The 23,332-nt window shown below is 34.4% G+C and overlaps 1 protein-coding gene across 1 annotated transcript in view; it reads left to right on the top strand.

Annotated features, from left to right (window-relative positions):
* The window catches only part of TBC1D5 (TBC1 domain family member 5), a 343,310-nt gene that overhangs the window by 44,843 nt on the left and 275,135 nt on the right, over nucleotides 1–23,332 (top strand). The window contains exon 2 of the mRNA XM_065876432.1: nucleotides 22,238–22,307. Within this exon, the coding sequence (XP_065732504.1) occupies nucleotides 22,238–22,307 (70 nt within the window). The remainder of the gene's footprint in view (nucleotides 1–22,237; nucleotides 22,308–23,332) is intronic.

Here is a 23,332-nt window from a genome sequence, read left to right on the forward strand (position 1 = left end):
TGAAGCTAATTTTTATTGTGTGATTACCAACATTTCTGTGTAGTATCTTTTTTTTAATTTAATTTTCATAACCCTCTGAGTTAGATATTCATTGGTGTTTAAGCAATCCCTCATCTTTTATCTTTTTAGAATATATAGTGAAATGAAATAGTGGGGCATATACACTGAGAACTGAAAAACTTTTAAAACATTACCTTTTGAGAGTCAAACTATAAAATCTATGTAAAGTAGATTACATAGTAGAAATGGTCATATTAGAGAGGCAAAATGACTGAGAGACCAGATCAAAAACTTGGCTGTAATGTAATTAATGATACTAGCATACCTAGAGAATAACTTAATCTAGAAATGGAAAGTCATAAATATTAGTAATAACCATTTGAGCATTAGGTACAGAAGGAGCAATTGTTTTAGACAATCATAATGTTCTCAGTAGTTATCTCCAGAGATGTGGAAGGCTGCATGTATCAAGTTAGAAAACTTTGAAGCCATTAAGATTAGTCTTCTAATCTCCTTTTACGAAACTGTGGTATTTTCCTTATCAGCTTACATTCTGAAACCTTGATTTCCATGGTACTCTTTCTTACATGTAGAGACTATAGTGGTTAGATTCTCACAAATACCTGATCCTCCTCACAGATTTTTTTTTGGCTCCATATAAAACACATTAATTAATTGGCTTATATATTTTAATTTCTTATATGAACAGAATTGGCTTGAAGTATCTGTCTCCAGTAAAATCTGACGTACTGAAAAATTCAGCCTTTAGAATTTAAGACTGAGTACTTACCACCAGAGTGCTACAGGTACAAATATGAATAGACCACATTCCATGAAGGTTGCCCTCAATTCCATGTAATATATTCCCATAATATAATAAATATATCCTACTGGATTTTTAAAATCCTGTCATTGTCTGCTGTTTGCTATAAACTTATTGGATTAATTTTGCAAGGAAAACTCCATATTTTTCCAAGGCATTGTGCCTTCAATTCATCTGTTACCCATGAATAGTGATTCTTAATCACTTTGCCGTGCCTTAACAGCCTCCTTAAGCATGTATAACTGTGGATTATTGATAAAATGTGCTTCGCTTCACAGTATTGTTTTTTAAATGTTCAAGCTGTTCTCTATAAGCAAAGTAATGCAGAGTTAAGAGATAAAGTTTTTATCTTATTCATATATATATATTCTCTACAGCATCACATAAAGTCTTTGAAGTTGTTTGAATTAAGCTACAATATCTATTTGAAGCTAACTACACGTAAATGCAATCATGAAATCTTTTCCCTTGACCTTCAGATTAGAAATTGGGTCAGCTTCTTTTGGTGAGGCATTTGGTATGGCAGACATTAGTTAGCTGCTTAAACTTTAGCAGAATGACGGCATCGGCTTCTGGCCCAATGCCTGCCATGTAGTAAGCTTTATGTGGACATTTGCTGAATGCGTGAACTTAATGGAAAGTTATGATGGTAAGCTTTGAAAATCATAATATGTAGAATTAAATAGAAATAGTTGGGATGATTTCAGTTTTCTAACCAGAGTTGTAGAAAGCTGGAAAAAATCATTTCCAAACTTACAACAATAAAAAGCTGGACTGACATCAGGTTCACTACTTTTCTTGAACCCACTGAGTGCTGAAGTTGCAAGCCAATGAACTGGTCCAGAATCTAGAGAGAGGCAAACACCTTTCTCTTGCAGAGGGAGGCAAGGTGCGAGTACTAACCAGGGCATGACGCAGCCAGACGCCTATAGAAAGGGTTCAACTAAAATGATTGTTGATTTGTGGAGGTCAAGTGTGTACTGGTGAGAAAAAGTGAAGCCTGGGGTGGGGGTGTGGGGGGGTGGGGGGCATGGAAATAGGAGAGCCTGTTTTTCTTGTGTGGATTTTTCTTCCTGAACCCCATCAGCCACACAAAGAAAATTTCCTGTGTGTTGAAGAACTGGGGTAGTAGAGCAGCCATAGCAAGAGGAGCAATATACTCCATCTGGACTCTTCTTCTTCTGTTCTCTTACAGAACAAAACCATATTCTGTTGGGAGAAATGCAATGCCTTAGGGCACTGGTGAATCCCTTTGTAGCTGGGGATTTGGAACAGGGAAAAAAAATAAACCTCAGCCCCTAGGGAAAGGGCAGGAATATGTACAGGAACCAAAACTATACCAGGTGAGGGGAAGGATCACTGAGAAGGCATACACGTGAGACCTAGGGACACAGTGCTCACGTAAGACTAAGACTTAATCAGAAGATCAAAGAACACTCTCCCCCTTTGTTCATTCCCTGCTGCCAGAATAATAGCTGTCAAATTCTAAGTAACTTGCAAGAGACAGACCTTTCTGGATCACAAAGATTTAAGACTGAGTATGGAGCAGTTGTGAGAATGAAAAAAAAAAATCTGGCAAACTATATCCCCCATCCCTAACACTGTGTATCAGTATAGGAATTTGCAGCCTGTGGTGCCCAAGTGTAATCATTGCAACTACAAAATTCAAACCTAGCTCAACTCCTGATTAGGTTAACCCAAACCCCTGTGCTAAAGTTCTAGTAGAAGGAAGTGTGTGCTCATTTCTAAGCATAAAATCTACCTTAGTCTCTACTACTGTACACCTGATAAGAGTAGGACATAAGAACTTTAGCAAAAAGTTAAAAAGAATATGAAAAGGCAGGGGACCCCCCCCAAAGAAAAAAAAAACAACACTCAAAAAAGAGACAAAGTACTCATCACAGTCAGATACAACTATTACACAGATGTTGGCACTGTCTCACAAGGAAATTTAAATAACTGTGAATTATAGGTTAAAGGCTCTAGTAGACATGCAAGATCACATGGTTAACTTCAGCAGAGATGAAAATTATCTCAAGAAATTGAATTGAAAGCCTAGAAATATAAAACAAAGCAACAGAGATAGAGAATGTCTATGACAAGGGTTATCAGTAGAGTTGACACAGATAAAAGAAGAATCAGTAAACTGGAAAATGTCAATAGAAATTATTCAAATTGAAACATAAAGAGAAATAGGAATTAAACAAACAAAACACCCAAGGACCGTGAGACAGTATCAAATGGTATGTGTAACTGGAATCCCAGAAGAAGAGAGGTTCAGAAGAAATGTTTGAAGAAATAATGGTCGATAATTTCCCAAAATTAATGACAGACACTGAACTGCAGATCTGAGAAGCTAAGAGAACATAAAGCATAATAAATGCAGAAAACAAACAAAAATAATTTCAAAACATAGTCATATCATATTCAAACTGATAAAAACAAAAGACAAATAATGAAAGGCAAAAAATTGTTATAGCAATAATAGAAAACTAATATAAAAATATTACAGACAGATATAAGAAAAGATAAGAATTAGAGCAAAGCTCTCTTCAGAAATCATGCAAGCTGAAGACCACGGAGTAACATCTTTCATGTGCTGAAAGGAAAAGCAAAACTTCTCAAACCAAATTTCTATACCTGATGAAAAAATATTCAAAATAAATGAAGAAGAAATAAAGACTTTTCCAGATAAGCAAAATCCATTGGAATTTATTAGCAAGCCAACCCTATAAGAAATGCTAAAGGACGGTTGTCAGGCAGAAGGAACAGATAGGACAAAGACACTGAGATCTATACAAAGAAGAGAAACAGTATTGGAAGTGGAATAAGTGAAAGTAAAACTATTTTTTCTTTTTTATTGCTCTAAAATATGAGTGTCTAAAGCAAAAATAGTAGCAATATGTTTTGTGTTTACAGCGTATTTAAAAGTGAAATACATGACAACAGTAGCACAAAGGATGAGAGGGAAGAATTGGAAATACACTGTTGTGAGGTTGTGACTTTACACATGACTATATAAAGTTGTTTGAAGATAGCTCTGATTAATTAAATATGTATACACTGTATTGTAAGCCTAGAGCAGGGGTCAGGAAACACTTTCTTAAAGGACAGTACAATATATATTTAAGGCTTTCTTGCTTTATGACCTCTCTCTCAACTATTCAACTCTTCCACTGTAGTGTGAAAGCAGCCTGAGTACAAAAACAAATGGGCATGGTTCTGTTTCAGTAAAATTTAATATACAAAAACATTTGGCTGGCCCATGCCATGGGTTTGTCAACACCTGCTCTAGAATATCCATTAAAAAATGTAATACAGAAACATAAATAATAATTCATTAGAGGAGATCAAATGGAATCATAAAATATCCTCGACTTAAAGCATAAAATGAGGAAAAAAGAAATAGAGGATAGATGGAACAAGAACAGATACAAAACAAGTAGTTGGGTGCTATATTTTAATTCATCCATATCAATAATCACATTAATATATACAGTCTAAACACAGCAGTTAAAAGGCAGAGATTGTCAGAAAAGATTTTAAAAAACAAGAAGCAGTTATTTGCTATCTACAAGATACTTAATTTTTTAAATATTTATTTAGCTGCACCAGGTCTTAGTGGAGGCACGCAGGATCTTTAGTTGAGGCATGCAGTATCTTTTAGTTGCAGCATGCAGGCTCTTGGTTGCAGCATGCAGGACCTAGTTCCCTGACCAGGTATCGAACCCAGGCCCCCTTCATTGGGAGTGCAGAGTCTTAGCCACTGGACCGCCAGGGAAGTCCCAAGATACTTTAAATAAAATGGTGTGGCAGGCTGAATAATGCCTCCCTCCCAAATATTTTTATACCCTAACCTCCAGAACCTGTGAATGTGTTACCTTACATGGCAGGAAGAATTTTGCAGATATTTTTATGGTTATATGTTGAGGCACTGAATTCTCTGAACACCTGAATGAGCAAGGAAACAGATTCTTCCCAAGAGCCTCCAATAAGATACACAGCCCTGCTCACACCTTAATTTTAGCTCAGTGAGGACGTGTATTAGAATTCTGACCTACAGAACTGTAAGATAATGTATTTGTGTTGTTTTAATCTGCTAAGCTTGTGATAATTTATTATAACAATAATAGAAAACTAATACAAATCAGATAGAAATGTCAAAAATAAAAGGATTCAGAAAGTTATACCATGAAAACACTACACAAGAGAAAGCCGGGGCTTCCCTGGTGGTGCAGTGGTTGAGAGTCCACCTGCCGATGTAGGGGACACGGGTTCGTGCCCCAGTCCGGGAAGATCCCACATGCCACGGAGTGGCTGCGCCCGTGAGCCATGGCTGCTGAGCCTGCATGTCCGGAGCCTGTGCTCCACAACGGGAGAGGCCACAACAGTGAGAGGCCCGCATACCGCAAAAAAACAAAGAAAGCTGAAGTAACTGTTAATATTAGACTAAGTAGACATCAGAACAAGGATTATTATTAGGAGTGAAGAGGGTCATTACCTGTGATTGTATCTGGCGTATTTCACTTAATGTTTTTGGGGTCCAACCACGTTGTAGCATATATCAATATTTTGTTCTGTTTTTATTGCTGAATAGTATTTCATTGTATGGATATACCACATTTTGTGTTTATTCAGTGGTTGAAAGACATTTATATCATTTCTTGTTTAGGGCTATTACAAACAGTGCTGCTATAAACATTTGAACATAGATTTTCATGTAGACATGTATATTCATTTCCCTTGGATAGATTCCTAGGAGAAGAATTGCTGGGTCATATGTTAAATTTATGTTTAACTTTTGATGAAATTGCCATACTCTTTTCTGAAGTGGCTGCATTGTTTTACATTCCTACCAGCAATGTATGAGGGCTGTAGTTTCTCCACATCATTACCAATACTTGATATCTTCTCATCTCTTAGGTAATAGCTACTCTTTGGGCTTGAATTAGCCTTGGTTATTGTTTTCCCATGTTCTAGTCCATGGGAAGAAAAAGAAGGCATCAGGTTATTTTTAAACAGTTGAAGTAGAATTTTCCGTTATCCCTTGTGCATACAGGGCTGCATCCAGGAATGAAGAAGCTGTGAAATGTATTCTGTAACTGGGTTGCCATATGCCCAAGAAAAAGGGGAAAATAGATTTGGGGGAACAATCAGTATTCTTTAATAACTAAATCTAGGTTCACAAAATGAAGATGCTCATCTTTCAGGCATTGACTTTCAAATTATTTCTTACGTGGACAGTTCTGTATAGGATGCTTTAGAGTGAACGGCAGTAGGAATATATTTATTTATTAGTGGTTTATAGTTATCTTGGCCTATGCCATAAAGATCAGCTATTGTTTAAAATTCTGTGCAGCCATTGAAAGTCATTTTAAAATAGTATTAAAACAAATACTATTATATTCAAATTATAGAATATATATAGTGAATTTCATTTAAAAATTGAGGAAATATGTCAGAATACTAACAGCAGTAGAATTATGAATGACTTTTAATTTTCTTCCTTGTATGACTCTGCATTTGAAAGTTTTCCATAATAATCATGTTTGTGATTTTTATCAATTTCTATTAATTTTATAATTTTAAAAATACCTTTCAATCAGCCAATTTATTTTTTTATCTTAAGGCAGCCAGGGAACGATTTATGCACAATGATACTTATAATGTTATATAGGAAGAGCTAACTATTTTAAATAGGAAAATATTGATAGAATATTGGTTAAATAAATTATAGAACATTAATTAATAGCTGAATTATGCACTCATTTAAAATTTTGTTGTAAAACACTTAAAATAACATGGCAGATATTCTTATACTTAAAATACATGAAATAATAGAACCCAAAATTGTTTATGTAGTGTGTTTTCAATTTTATAGAAGAAAGAAAAATATTTTTGCCATGTAATTATATTGTAGGTTGATTTTCCTTTTCTCTTTTTTTCTTTCTTTTTTCAAAATCGCTTTCTTTTTTCAAAATTTCTTTTTCTTTTTTTTATTTGGTTTTGTCTGAATTTATTTCAAATCTACAAGTTTTTAATGTATAATATATGTATTTCTTTTACAATGGAAAAATAAAATATATCCAAGAAATGAAAGATAAGTGAATTCTAGAGTAGACCAAATTAATTTCCTTATTCTATTATAATCTCAATTTTTATTTAGATAATATTTACATTTATTCTTTATGATGAAATTATATTTGAATACAACTAATGAGAAGATAGTTATAGTGATAATTTATATAATGTGATTCTGATAATGTTTTTAAAAATGGTTGAATTTAAAAAATTTACCAGGAGTCTGTGTTGCCCCACAGTTTCCTGAGGTTCTGTTCATTTTATTTTATTTATTTAAAAAATTTTTTTTGGCTGCATTGGGTCTTCGTTGCTGTGCACAGGCTTTCTCTAGCTGTGGCGAGCGGGGTCTACTCTTCATGTGCATGGGCTTCTCATTGAGGTGGCTTCTCTTGTGGAACATGGGCTCTAGGCACACAGGCTTCAGTAGCTGCAGCACGCGGGCTCAGTAGTTGCGGCACGTAGGCCCTAGAGTGTGCGGGCTTCAGTAGTTGCGGTACGTGGGCTCAGTAGTTGTGGCTCGTGGGCTCAGTAGTTGTGGATCACGGGCTCTAGAGCACAGGCTTACTAGTTGTGGCGCACGGGCTTAGTTGCTCCACGGCATGTGGGGGTCTTCCCTGACCAGGGATTGAACCCATGTCCCCTGCATTGGCAGGTGGATTCTTAACCACTGTGCCACCAGGGAAGCCCCTATTTTTTTTTTTTATCTTTCACTTCTTCAGATTTGATAACTTACATTGATCTACCTTCTAGTTCACTGACTTGTTCCTCTGTCAACTCCATGTTGTTATTGAGCGCACCTAGTGAAATATTTTTTTTTTTTTTGTATTTCACATACTGTACTTTACAGCTTTAACAGTTTAATTTGATTTTTTTTAATAGGTTTTTTTTTTCATGCTGTGAAGTTCTGTCTTTCCATTCATTTCAGGAGTGTGCACTATTGTTTCTTGGAGAAAAGTGTTAATGGCTTCTTCAAATCTTTGTTGATTCCTACATTTGGGTCATCTCAGGATTGATGTGTGTTGATTGTATTATACCTTAAGAGTTGGCCAGATTTTCCTGATTTTTGGGTATATCAAGTAATTTTATATTGTATCCTGAACATTTTGAATATTTTGCTTTGAAACTCTAGATCTCATTGAATCCACTGGAGGAATCTTTCCTTTCCTGTCTTTCTCTTTTTTTTCCCCTCTCCTTCTTTCTTTCCTTTTTGCTTTCTTTTCCTTTTCTTTTCACTGGCAGTCATTGCAATTAGGTTCAACCTACAAATTCTGGTTCACTTTCTGTGGGTGTTAGTTCCAGTGTCAGTTCAGTTTTCAAACTCCTTTCTATGCTTTTTGAGTCTGCACCTTGTATGTGACTCTCAGGACTTTGGCGATGGTTTATATCATAGGTCAGTTCTCACAGCTTTTGCTGTGCTTCTTTGAGTACGTTTTGAGCATATACATCTTAGGGGTGAACCCAGGGTTTGTGTCAGTTCACACAAATACACAGAATTAGAGAATCCCCTTGTCCAAGGCTTTCTTTTTGAGACCAACTGTACATTCTCTGGCTTGTTTTATCAGAGCTTTTGCCTCTTGTGCTGTCATACGGATCCACGTGAATGGGCCTGCTTTTGTGGCAAACTGACAAGAGGAAGAGAAAGAAAACATAATGGGGATTCCCCGCTCAATGTTCACACAACAGAGGCCCCATTTTCCTAGTTTTCTATTATGAAAGATAGCTTTCTTCCTCACTGCTGTCACCCACCCATGGTGGCAGTATAGTTCTATGATTAGTCCTGGTCTTGTGGCAAGGTTGGAAGTGAACAACAGGGAAAAGATTCTTTTCCCAGTCCCAGAAAAATGGGATTGGAGTTTTTGCTCTTCATACCTGGCATTTAGTTCTCAGATTCAGCCTGACTTGAGCTCAAAGTTAGGATATAAAAGGAGGAAAAACAGAACACTCATCACCACTGTATCTTTGACTCCGTTATCCAGTATGTCTGCTATTATTTACTACTCAGATTCCTCAAGAAGTTGCTTTTTGTACTTTGCCCAGAGTTTTTAGTTGTAATCAGTGGGAGAGAGAGGCTTGCAGTGGTCCTCCTTGTTGGATGGTACTGGAAATCCCATTAATAATCTATAATGTGCTATTTTACTGTTTCTTTTCTCTCTTTCTTTTTGTGATTCAGATGTCAGTCTTATTTAGAAACCAGATTAATTACTAATCTATATAGAAAGCAGCATATAAAAATAAATAAATTTATTAATAATCAAATTCAGATAGTTATATATGGAAATAAAATATTAGGAACACAATTATTTATTTTTCCACCATGGAAATAATTTCAAATTATTTTAAAGGATTTCAATTTTCAAATCCTCATTTAGACTATCTTAGAATTAAGTATACAGTTGTCTCTTTGTATTGTCAGGTTATCCTATGATCCAGATCCCAACTGATCTCTTAGCCTCCATCTTGCCCCTCCCTGTTCAATCTAATCTTCACATAGCAGCTAAAATAATGATTTCCAAACCTGAAGTAGATAATCTTTTTCATCATTTTGAAACTTTATGATGGCTTCTCATTATACGTGTAAAATCTAGACTTCCTTCCTATAAAACCCCAAGTTCTCTGGCCCCTCCTTGTCACACAGACCTCATCTCATACTACTCTGCTCCTAGCCTTCCAGCCACCATGGCCTTTTTTTTTTTTTTTTCTTTATCTTTTCTAAAAGCCAGCTTCTGCTGTACGTCCCTTGCATGGCTAATTTTTTCCTTATAACTAGAATCTCATTGGATATTACCTCTCCCTGCAGAGAACACCCTCTCCCAGTCACTGGATGTCACATTAATCTGTTGTATTTTGTTTTTAAGCTTTTATGATTATCTGAATTTATTTGTTATAAAATTTATTTTCTTGTTTTTTTTCCCCCTGCACCCACACACACACTTGGTTCTGTTTTGTTCACTATGGTACTTCCATGTCCAAGAACAGTGCCTGGCACATAGTAGCCTCTCAGCAAATAATAGCAATGAGTTTTAAAAATGGTAAATTACTGTACCTAAGATCATATGAAAACAGTATCATCAATATGACTATTCTGTCATCATTTTTCACCTTGGAGTATGCAGGCTTCTGAGTCTCCCTCCATCCACTCTTCCCCCTACACCTGCACTCTAATTGCTTCCTCCCTAGTTCAAGTGATCTTTTAAAAGCCTTCATCATGTTCTACTTCTGCTTAAACCCTTCTTTCACTGACTTCCTGTTCATCTGGACCAAAATTCTTAGTGTGACCTTTAAAGACTCTTGACGCATGCAGATCCCAGGTGGGGTGCTCTCCATGCTCCTTTGGGCCAGGGACCCCCTCCTCTCTCATATGTTATTTTACAGTAGGCTGTGTGACTTTATTCTGTAACAGTTTTGAAAGTTGTCATTGTACATTGATTTGACTGTCCTTCTCTGCTGAACTTTCAACAAATTCCAGGATGTCAGGGATGGGTTTTGACCTTTGTTTTACACTGTATCACTAGTACTAAAACATAGGAGGTGCTTAACTGGTGATTGTTGAAAGAATTTTTAAAAGTAGAAAAGCTATCATGTGATCCAGGTGCATGACTAGAAGTTTGAATTAGTACATAAATGCATTTATTAATCAGGCCCATTTACCATTTGTCTAGGTAACTATTTGTTAGTTTAGATAAAGTGATCAATAAATACTTTGATATTTTTAATACTCTACAAGGATAGTTGAATTTAGTATGTTACACATTTACTAGCAAATTTAAAGGTGTCACCATTTTAAAACTAGTTATTATTAGGTTTAAAAAATCATCTCCACTAATAAATAATTAGACTTTATCATAAAATGATAAATAGAAATCAGTTTGTATATTTAGAATTTTTCTTTAAAAATTATATTTTAGTATAGTTCTTTAATATCAAAACAAAAATAGTTTATGAAATAAAACATTTTTATAGATCAATTAAAATATTTTTCAAATTTTTTTATTTGAAGGAAATGGTATAAACACTTGAAAATTTTTGATATTTTGAGAAATTTAGATTATTATATTTAAGGTAATTTAGTTTAGTAAATTGTTTTTAAAACTAAAGATAGGTTTGAGAATATTTACCCTTGGTTCTTCATCTGAGCTTTTGGACTTTATAGTTAAAACCCCCTTTGTGCTTTTTAAGTAGATCTTTGATATAAGACCTTGTTCAGTTAGCTGTCATTTAAAAGACATTAATAGAATGATTTACCCTAGTTCATGGATGGTAGTTTATATCCTTCAAATAGTCCCACTTTAGTTTTTTATACCAAAAAGGGGGATATCTGATGTTAACTATCCAAAGTCAAGTACTTGAGGTTAATGGTGTCTTTACATTTTATGTCCCCTTGATGTCAAACAATCTTAAAGGTTCTAGCGTTGATTATAATCAGTAGTGAAAATGAGAATTGCTCAAAGGAATCTGTTTTATAGAAAAAGATACTTCCTTTTTTTATACACTGAAGAAAAGAATAATTAATATACATGTTTTATAGTTATTATTTAAAAGATTTATAGAAGATGAAATCGGATTTCAATAGCAGATGTACTCTTTTATCTAGCAGATAATATGTATATGACTTCTGTTATGTTATTTAGGCACCGAAATGTAATTTGATGTCAGGTTTAGAATTCCCTAGGTCTCAGTTAGATTATCTTTGAAAAGCTGCTGTGTGTTTTTGTTTGGTGGTTGTTGTTTTTGTGGATAGGGGGGTATTTCATTGAAACTTGTGTAAGACTAGTAGAAAATCTAAAAATGTCAGTCAAAATTTAAACCAAGTCATTATTTGTATTTTTGTTAAGAAAAATTGTAGCAAAGGGAAAACTGTATAATAGTCGTCTTTGGCCTTGATACTCTTTCTCCAAGTTTTAAACTTGGAGTAATATTTTCAGATATTCTTTGTCAAAACATGTACTTCTAAGGAAGCTCTTTTTAAAAATCTGTTTCGCTGTTTATCTACTTATTTGCAATTGTCTAAATTATAGCATTGGCCTTATGTAACTCTTTTGTAGGAAGGTGCTTTTGAAGCCCAGGTGGTCTACAGGAGGACCACACAGGCCAATAGCAGTGTTCTGCTGGGCAGCTCCATTGTGCACCCTCCCCCAATAATCAGTACATGCAACTGATCGTATAGGGTAATGTGCAGAATTGGCATAGCTCAGAACAGTCCTCTACTACTGCTGGAAGATGTGACCAAATCTTGTGCCTCATTGATAGCTCGTAGTAAATGATGATACATGAGGCACTCTCCCTGTTTGGGGCAAATTAAATTGCCTTCTACAAGAGACTGTCAACTTTCATCACAGTAGAAGTTTATCGTTTCATACTAGGAAAGACTTTTGGATCATCACAATAATCTAGGAAACCCTTTAAAAGTAGAGGATCCTGGACCACACCCACGATTGTCTCAATCTCATCCTTTTTTTCATTTCTCTTTCTCTCCCACAAACACACCACATGCATGCACACGCACACACACACCACCTAAATACCTGTCCCCAGGTGATTTGGATGATCAGCATGTTCATGAACTTGGTCTGATCTGGTCCTGCCCTTCTCTGTTGTAGATGTGGGTGGTAGGACCCAGAGAGGTTAATTTTGCATTGGAATTCTCTTTACTTGATTGATTCCTGGTCTACTTTGTTTTTTTTCTGAGACATCAAGCAGCTTTAAGTCTATGGAATGCCTGGAGAGACAACAATATGTCCAGTAATGACAATGAAAATAAATAGAAATATTTGCATTTGTGTGTTATTACCCATTAACTTAAGTTGGGTAGTTATATTTGTGATTATTTTTGGAATTAGACCTTGTTTCCATTCAGTCTCAGAATCCTTAATGAATTCTTCTTAAAACTTGTTTTATTCTGATGCGTGTGTAATATTGTATACTATCCTATATGTGATAGTTTTAGTTTGACTGTAGTTTTAGTTCTTTATCTGCATTTTATCAATACCAAGAAACATATATATTCAGCTCATGGATTAGGTAGCTTTTTATTTCAAGGCTCTGATTTTATTTAGTTTTACTATTTTTCCACTCGCTTTCTTTATATCATATTCAATGTTTGATATCATCATCAGGAAGGATATTAAAGTATACCACAAATCTTGCACAGAGTTGTATAATTCATGGAATAAACTTTTGTTAATTATAAATTTTATCAGAAAGAGTGCTTTTTAGGGAATTCCCTGGTGGTCCAGTGGTTAGGACTCCATGCTCTCACTGCCAAGGGCCCCTGTTTGATCCCTGGTTGGGGAACTAAACTCACACAAGCCGCGCAGTGTGGGCCAAAAAAATAAAAGCAATGTAGAAATAATGCTTTTTAATTGCTAAGAAGAGTTACAATTTTCAGTTATTTAAATTATGAATAAGTTTATTCTCTTTACATAGCACCAATAGACTTCTACTTTTATTCCTTTACTGGGTACAGTATTTTAAATACATTCACTGATTAAAACATTCATAAATTAATAGCTAACATTTATCAAGGAACTTACATTGTGCTACATGCTATACTAAGCTCTTTATTTGCACTTATCTAATCTTCATAACCACACTTTGTGGTAGAAACTGTTATCTTCATTTTACAGATGAGGAAACTGAAATATTGAACAGTTAAGTCAGAGGGAAAGTAAATAGTGGAGCATGTACTCAGGTCTATCTTGCCTGAGCCTTAGCTTTTAATCATGAGGCTGTAATACCTCTACTTTATAATTTCATTAAATTGAACAGGGCAGTTTAATTTTACCAATTCATTAAGCGTTTTCTTTCCTGGAAATTACTTAAAAGTTTAATCAAAGATCATCATCAGCATTTTTTTTTTTCTTAAAATTTACAACCACTGTGTGTTCATACAGACCCCACCTACATACTTAACCTGTTTTTCTGTCTTTCCATCTATAGACACACATATTTGCATTTACTAGAGAATTTTCCCGTTTTCCTTCAGTAATTGACTTCTAGCTTTGTTCCTTTGTAGTCAGAAAAGATACTTTGTATGATTTCAGTCTTTTTAAATATATTGAGTCTTGTTTTATGGCTTAACATATGGTATGTCCTGGACAGTGTTCCATGTGCACTTGAGAAGATTGTATATTCTGTTGTTGGCTAGTTAGGTCTACTTGGTTTACAATCTTGAGTCCTCTGTTTCCTTACTGATCTTCTTTCTAGGCATTCTGTCAATTTTCATTGTAGAACTGTCTGTTCCTCCCTTCAATTCTGTCAGTGTTTGCTTCATATATTTTCATGTTCTATTGTTTGGTGCATATGTTTGTAATTATTATATCTTCTTCATGGTTTGACCCTTTTATCAATATATAATGTCCTTCTTTGTTGTAGCAGTTTTTGACTTAAAGTCCATTTTGTCTAATATTGTTATAGCCAAGTATCTCCTTTTTTGGTTATTTTCTTTTCCATACTTTTACTTTGGTTCTTAAATGAGTCTCTTGTAGACAACATACAGTTGCATCATGATTTTTTTTTTAATCCATTTTTGCTAATCTCTGCCTTTTTTTTTTTGCGGTACATGGGCCTCTCACTGTTGTGGCCTCTCCCGTTGCGGAGCACAGGCTCCGGACGCGCAGGCTCAGTGGCCATGGCTCACGGGCCCAGCCACTCTGCGGCATGTGGGATCTTCCTGGACCGGGGCACGAACCTGCGTCCCCTGCATCGGCAGGCGGACTCTCAACCACTGCGCCACCAGGGAAGCCCTGATCTCTGCCTTTTGATTGAAACTTTAATCCATTTACATTTAAGTTAACTACTGATAAGAAATAACTTACTTCTGCCATGATGCTGTTGTTTTCTGTATGTTTTATACCTTATTTCTCCTCATTTCCTCCATTACTGCTTTTTCTTGTGTTTGGTTGTATTTTTCTGTTTTTGTTCTGTAGTGACCATTTTGGTTCCCTTCTCATTCCTGTTGTGTAAATTTTAGATCTCTTCTTTGTGGTTATCATAGGGATTAAATGATAAAATTTAAATCCTAAATTTTTAACTATCTACTTCAAGTCGATAACCAAACTTAACTTTATAGCATACAAAATATGTGCTCCTGTACTGCTCTGTCTTTTTCCCTTTTAATGTTGTGTCATAAATTACATTTTTTTTTTAACTTTCCATATAATCCAAGTGAAAACCAGCTGAGAAGTTCAGCTTCATTAGTTGTGGCATGCAGACTCAGTAGTTGTGGCTCACAGGCTTAGTTGCTCCGTGGCATGTAGGATCTTCCCGGACCAGGGCTAGAACCTGTGTCCACTACATTGGCAGGCGGATTCTTAACCACTGCGCCACCAGGGAAGCCCATAAATTACATTTTTATACATTGTTGCTCAGTTATATTAACTTATAATTATTTTTATCCATTTGTTTTTATATCCTATAGGAAGCAAAGGGTGGCATCACAAACCTTAAATACAGCAAAGCTGGCTTTATGTTGGCTCACATATTCACCTTTACCAGAGATCTTTATTTCTTCCCACGGCTTTGAGTTATTGTGTGGTATTCTTTCCTTTCAACCTGAAAGACTGCCATTAGCTTTTCTCTTACGGTATGTCTAGTTTCAGCTTTTGTGTTTCTAGGAATGTCTTAACTTCTCACTCATTTTCAAAGGAATATTTTGCTAGATATAAAATTCTTGGTTGATAGCCTTTTTTAAAAGCACTTTATATATAGATATAGATAGATATATATCTATATATACATATCATCCCACTCTTTTGGCCTGCATGTTTTCTGATGAGAAATCATCTATTAATCTTACTGAGGATTCTCTGTTGTGACAAAGTACTTTTCTGTTGTATCTTTCAGGATTCTCTCTTTGTTTTTGTCTTAGAACAGTTTGCTTATAATGTGTCTTGGTGTGAGTCTCTGAGTTAATCCTACCTAGAGTTAATTGAACTTCTTGGATTTGTAGATATTTGTCTTACATCAAATTTGGGAAGTTTTTGGCCATTATTTCTTCAAATATTCTTTCTGCGTCTTTCTTCTATTTCTCAGACTCTCATAATGCATATGTTGCTGTGCGTGATGGTGTCATACAGGTTTCTTAGGGGATGCTCACTTTTCTTCACTTTTTTCCTATTTTTGCTCCTCAGACTCCATAATTTCAATTGTCGTATGTTCAACTTTGTTATTTTTGTGTTTTGCCTGCTCACACCTGTGGGTGAGCCCCTCTAGTGAATTTTTCAATTCAGTTATTGTATTTTTTAGCTCCAGAAATTCTATTTCCTTTTATTATTTCTGCCTCTCTATTAATGTCATTTTGTTGATTTATTCTCTACATGATTTCTTTCCTTTTTTGGTCTATGTTTTCCTTTTGCTCTTTGAACATCCTTAAGACAGTTTCAAAATCTTTGTCTAGTAAATCCAGTTATTTCTGAGGGATAGTTTCTGTCAATTTATTTTCATTCCTTTGACGAGCCATGCTTCCTGTTTCTTTGTATGCTTCATGATTTTGTTGTTTTTGACAACTTGATATTTAAATATTATATTGGTTACTCCAGAAATGAGATTCTCCCCTTCTCCTGGGTTTGTTATTTTCTATATTCTTGAAGACCATTTCAGTCCATTTGTTTAGTTATTCTCCTGAAATATTTTTTTATTTTTGCAAAGACTTATTGTTTGACATACATAGTCATTGAAGTCTTTATTTCTTAGGTTGTGTTCAGCTAGGATTTTAACAGAGATTTTCTGAATGCCAGGAGCTAAGAAGAGCAACAAAACCCTGAACCTCTCCTTATCTTTTCAGTTTATCTCTGCTGCAGCAGTCCTTCATCATTTAGCCAGGCTTGCATTCTTCCTAGTGGTCAGCTTCAGGTGGAAACTTAACGGTCTTCTCAGTTTCTGTATCATCATGCATCTTGCCCTGGGTATGTGCATAGTGTTCTACATGCCCCTGCATACCCAGGTGCTTTTGAATGTCCTAATTTCTCAAAGAAGCTCTCGCTAGCTTTTTCTCCCAGGCCTTAGGTGGTTGGTCTATTTTATGTTTTGATTGTATTCTTTTGCCCCAGGCATCTGCTGGCTCTTAATTTGATGTGCAGTGGGTACAAGAGCAAAGCCCACCTTTTTTTTTTTTCCTTTTTTTTATTTAGATGCAAAAGAGATGAACATCTTATGTCAGTTCTTCTGGTAGCTCCTAACAAGTTAGAATTGATTTACACAATACTTTGAAAATATGGTCTTCTCTGCTCCCTCCAGAACCAGGTACTATTCTCCTGGGAACTAGCTTACTTCTTACTTACACTGGGAACTAGTTTACTTCTTCAAGACTGCTGCTGATCTAGGGAGATGGTAGAACAGGCAAGTAAAAACCCCACAGAGCTTTCCAGTTGCCATTTTATTGGCTCATTGTTCACTTGGTTCTTGTAAATCTTTGACTATTTTCCAGAGTCATTACAAAGTTGGTTCCGACAGTTCTAGTTTTTCGACGTTTCTGTGGGAGGATAAGAACTTGGAGTTGTATCTTCTGCCACTCTGCTGATGTCATTCTGCTTTCTTTTTAAAAAGAATTCTGTTCAATATTTAACAAGAATAACAAGCATTATCTTCTTAAATTAAAATTGTGCACTTGAAATGTTATTTATTTAAAATAGTTCCTATGTATTTGTTTTACATCTGAGTTTCATTATGTAAGTTAATAATTTGAAAATATTATGTAGAGAACTAAATATGGCCATTAAATCATTAGAATATAGATAAATTAACAGTGATAGAGAAAATGGAAAATTATTGAATAAACAAATTTCCTGTATTTACTTGAGCACTGGCTCTTAAACCTAATGAGTGGTCCTAGATTTTTAGCATAAATAGTTAGCCTACAGAGCCTGTTGTTTACCTTATTCCTGAAATGAGGTAATAACCTTTGCAGCTACTGATTTCATTGACGATGCTGAGTTATTATGCTTTGCCTTAACTGTGTCAATGCCATGAATATACGTAATTTATAGATTTTTTTGAATCATTCACTTTGAATGGGATTTCAGATTTAACTAAAACATTTCAGTAGTAATCCTCATTCATTTAAAAGACACACAAGGTTTTAGGTGTTTACACTATTCATTTATGTCATATTATCCTATCACAACTAAAATGTGGCTATCCATAAGTTTGCTTTCAACTTAAGTTTGAACCAAATATTTTCCCCTTACTATTAATAATTCATCACACATACATGATGACATTTCTCTAACAATTCAGAGATCAGCCTTTTTAAAACTTCTGTGATATTTTTCAGAATTCATACTTAGTACCATGTGATCCTCTAAAACTTGATTCTTTTTTCCATGTAAACTGGAGAAGGCACAGTTGAGTAGGTGTGCTTACTTACAGCATTATTCTGGTTGTTTTTAACCTAGCCTCGTTTAAAATCTTCATCCCCCCCTTATAAAGCAGATATTTGTGCATAAAAAGCACTCTGGAAATCTGTAAACTTTGTTCAGCATGGTTTCAGCAGTGCACAGATAGATACTGTAAATGCTCTTAGCTAAGCATGACTACAGTAAAAGCTAAAAAAGGAGTCCAAATTTAATTTATCCTATTTAAGTCACCGTTATACATATTATTGTTTTAATAAGTTAGATATACATATATGTTAGGGATTACTAATGGAAAATACTATGCTCTTTGTACTCTCATTAAAAACAATAACTATGAGCATATTCTTTTCAAATCAGCCAACTTATTTTAATTCTGAATGTTATGAACTCATTTCACAGTTACTTACCAATTAATGAGAAATGAATGTGTTATGTAAATTTCAAACTGTAATGGTCACAGATAATTGATGAACCATTCCTACAAATATATATGTTGTACAATCTTACACATGCATATAGCGACATACAAAATTCATATGTTATATATTGTATATAATTTATGTATTTATTTAAGATTTACTCAGTAAACACATCCATTTTATTTTACTGGCTTAGTTTACATTAAATATTGGAATACCTTTAAAGTCACAATTGTATTTTTTAAATTTACTCTATTGTTAAATTACTTTTCAAGCAAATGAAAGGAACTCTGTTAACATATTTCAGTATTTGTGCTGCTTGGTTTTTAAAGGCCTTTGTGTGAGATTACTTTAAAAATGTATTTGTGTGTGTGTGTGTGTGTGTGTGTGTGTGTGCGCGTGTGTTTGTGTGTTTGGGAGAGAGAGAGGGAATGTCTAAAAACAACCTATGTATCCTTGTTACGGTTACAGCTACCTGACAACTTAGTTCAAGAATCAGAACAGCAACTAAAAGCATCATATTAAACTCTCTTGCACCCTCTGTTGTTATTTTTGAGGAACACTACATATACTTTCCCATGGCTGTATTGGCATTAGACTTACTAAAATCCCGATAAAATTAATACTTTGTTATACTTACCTCCAAATTAGGTTGATAATAAAGTAGCATTTGTTTTTAATTCTTAGTTGGTCTTTTCTTGTGATACAGATATGTTTTTGTTGTATAACAGCTTAAATGAAAAATGAGCCTTTCTGTTTGTCTTTGATCTCTCCTGGTTACCAGTTTTAAGCCCCTCCAAGTGTTTCACACAAATGAAAATCTCTACCGGCTATAGCACACTGTATATACCATTTTCCAGAATTACAAATTCTGTCTGTTCCTTGGTAAACCTTTCAATTGTCAGACAGTTACCTTCCAAAGTAAGAGTCTGGAATCGTCCATACTAAAATTAAGAATTTATAACTGTAAGGAACAGATGTTTTCATAAACATTTGCTATAATTAATTTCATCTAGAGGATTGAAGGAACAAAGCAGTTTTTCCCACTTCAAAACTTTATAGCCTTTTCCCCATATAGCAAACTCTGAAATCTTTTCTCTAATATTGTTGTGAGAAACAACTGTACTCCTTATTTGATATGTTTTAGAGAAAGAAAAGCTGCTGTTTTTCCTTATTACAATCCTTTGAGGGTTACATTTAATGTGATATATTCGTTTCCATACAGGTATAAAATGAAGAAAACTTTTGTGATGTATTTTGGTGACAAAACTTTGGTGTTTAAAAAACTGAAAATCTCTTAATTCTTCGAAGTATTTTATATTTATTATGATAAATATAAGCAGAGGACAAGAAATATTCCATTGGTGAGATTTTATGTATTTAAGTAATCATAATCTTTAGTTTTAAAGACAAAGAGCTTATATTTTAAATGTATGATGTAGTAGTTATTCTGTGCTGATTGTGGAACGTTTTACAGGAAATGTCTGCAAGCTGTTAAATAACATGTGTTGTAGGAAATTTTCATTTAGCAAGACAGGGAGAGACTAATTTTCCTTAAATCTTTTTAGTTTATTTATGATAATACCATTAATTTTTTTAAAAAGCAAATGAAGTATGTTGCATGAGTCATCTTACGGTACCCATGTTTTCAAAGAATTAACAGAGTATACTCAACTAGATTGATCTTAAACATTTAAGTGTTTTGGATTATTTTCTTCTATAAAATTTGGCAACATTTTCAAATGCTGTAATCCATTTCAGGGTTTTTGTTTAATGAAAAGAAACCCCCAAAACCGGAAAGTGTATTTTGAAAAAAAGAGTAGACTTAAAAGTTCAGTAAGTGAGCTCAGACCAATTTTCGTTCTTCTAAACACTTTGGGTGCAGCTGCAAAGATTTTGAAGAGAACCAACATTTTTGACTAGTCAGTCAGCTATAAAATGTGCAAAGAAAAATAGGTAGCTATCATTAAAATTACACTTTTGCTTTCAATAACCATTAATGAGCAACATAATCATATATGTATGGTACCTTAAGTGCTATATTCAGTAATTTAAAATAATCTCGCCTCTAAACTGAAAGGTCTGTAATTACTATTTGACTTAACCAGGACCACTGTGATAATCTCCCATGGTACTTTAGAATGTTCAAAGTGGAGTGAAAGTATAAATAACAATTGAATAAATCATTTAAATTATTAAGCTTTAAATATCTTAAAAGTGAATATAACCTAATGTTTGAAAGTTGCATTATAGGAATTAGGAGTATAAAATGTAATCAGATTCTGGTCTATTTAATTTGTTTCTAAGAATAAATGATATATTTAATAGTAGTATCTATGGTTTCCTAAAAACTATACTTTTAAGTATATATTTTAAATTTTAAGCTAAAATTAATTTTCTTTGAGTAAGAATGTATATTTTGTATTATGGCATTGGCAAGCATTTGTTTAAACTTCTTTAGCAAATTTATTCTTATTCTATGATCTCTAAACTGATAGGTATGAATTTGTTCTAATCTGATTTTATGAATATGCTTGAGAGGAATTGTTTTTTTCCCTAAAAGTTTGATATTACTACATGAGGCAGAAATACCTTTTGATGTTGTTGTTTTTTTTATTTTTTTAAACTACTGAACTTTTGCCCACAGTTAAAACATAAAGTTTGGGGAAGACTATTAAGATGTATTAAAAGCTCCTTAGAATGCATTCTTTTTTTTTTTTTTTAACATTTTTATTGGAGTATAACTGCTTTACAATGGTGTGTGTTAGTTTCTGCTGTATAACAGAGTGAATCAATTATACATATACATATGTCTCCATATCTCTTCCCTCTTGCGTCTCCCCCCCTCTCACCCTCCCTATCCCACCCCTCTAGGTGGTCACAAAGCACTGAGCTGATCTCCCTGTGCTATGTGGCTGCTTCCCCCTAGCTATCTATTTTACATTTGGTAGTGTATATATGTCCATGCCACTCTCTCACTTCATCCCAGCATACCCTTCCCCCTCCCCGTGTCCTCAAGTCCATTCTCTAGTAGGTCTGCGTCTTTATAGAATGCATTCCTGATCACCACCTCTCAGCTTTCTGTTCTTGCTCTCTGCAGACCAGATTCCTAGAGAGTGGAGGACTGGGGGGCCAGGGGCTGAGGTGGGCCGGGGGAGGGTATTCCATGTCTGCCTGCTCTCTTTTGACTCTGCCAGTGGACAGGACACTAATAAAAAGTTGCCCTTTGTTTATAAGCATTAGTTTGTGATTAAATGGTGTATAAATTTTGCTTTTGTCTGTGAATCATAAGCAGAAGATGGCTGTATTATACTTCATTTGTTCCTGTTTGCAATTACTTCTGTAGTATTCCTATCCAAGTTAGGAGTGGTGGTGTTAGTCTATATTTTAACATCAAAATGAATTTTTTGTTTAAAGGACTCTGATTACAAAAGATATTTGGGGGAGGGATAAGAGGATATTTGTTGTTTTGACTCAATAACCGCGTGGAGCTGTCACACAGTAGCTTTTCAACTGGAATACTCAAGTTTCATAATCTCAGTATTTTTAATTTTTTTTTCCAGGAGATTCAAATCAAAATGGAAGAAGAACAAGTTCTGCTTTAGACTCTGATGGAACTTTTAATTCCTATAGGTAGGTGATGAATACATAGATACATAATATTACAAGATATCTAATCTTACAGGGTTCTAAAAAATTTGACAAATGTGAAGAATATTTGTGGTATGCAATTGTCCTGCAGACTTATTGAGTCATTGAAAATGTAACATTCTTAGTTCTTGAGTAGATGGACTTATTGTAGATATCTGTCGTTATCCTAGAGTAGGATGGTTAGAATGAATGCGTATGTAGTATTAAGTTTCAATATAATCCATTTTTGTTTTCGTTTTTCCAGTATATCTCTTACAGTACTAAAGGCTTCCTTTGTTTAAGTTTCCTGCTAATACAGAGTGTACTGCCTGTGAGCATCTCAGAGAGTATAAAATATAATCCGTGGTTACATTAAGTGCTGTTTGTTAACATCCCATTTAGCTCTTCAGCAAACAGGGCAGTTACATCTCAATTAACAATTTTGAAAAAGGATACAGCAATTAAGGAAACATGCATCTTATCTAGTTATTTGTTACTATTCTCTTTATAACTTGAATTTGCTTGAGTAAATGTTTATATATTTTGTATCTTCTTAACAGGGAAACCTAGGAAGAAGAAAGATTAATGTATTTCCAGTAATATTTGAAAATTCATATACTGAACCAAAGTGATGTAAGAACTAGGTTGTTTTCTTTTGGGGAATAAAAAGTAGAGATCGAGTAATAATACATTTTGGCATTATAGGTAGCAATGCAGATTCTTGAAGAAGTACTTTAATTGGAGTACATTGTCCTTATGGTTAATAAGTTCCGATACTTGTGTGTTGATGCTATAAAATATATGCAAGAACCACTGTACACTTGGAAACTCATTTGAATATTAAGCTATAATTCCTTCTTTTCTATAATAAGTATGGAATTTATGCTGAGAATCTTTATCTTTTTCTTGAGCACATATTCTGTATACCTAGCTGGAAATGTGTCATTTGTTTCTTCAGATCCCAGGCAAGCTGTTAACATCTAGAGTAGGGCCTTATATTCAGGAAGCACTTAATAAAAGTGTGGTAA

Source organism: Phocoena phocoena, chromosome 4, assembly GCF_963924675.1.
Source record: "Phocoena phocoena chromosome 4, mPhoPho1.1, whole genome shotgun sequence".
In the NCBI taxonomy this organism is placed as follows: Eukaryota; Metazoa; Chordata; class Mammalia; order Artiodactyla; family Phocoenidae; genus Phocoena; species Phocoena phocoena.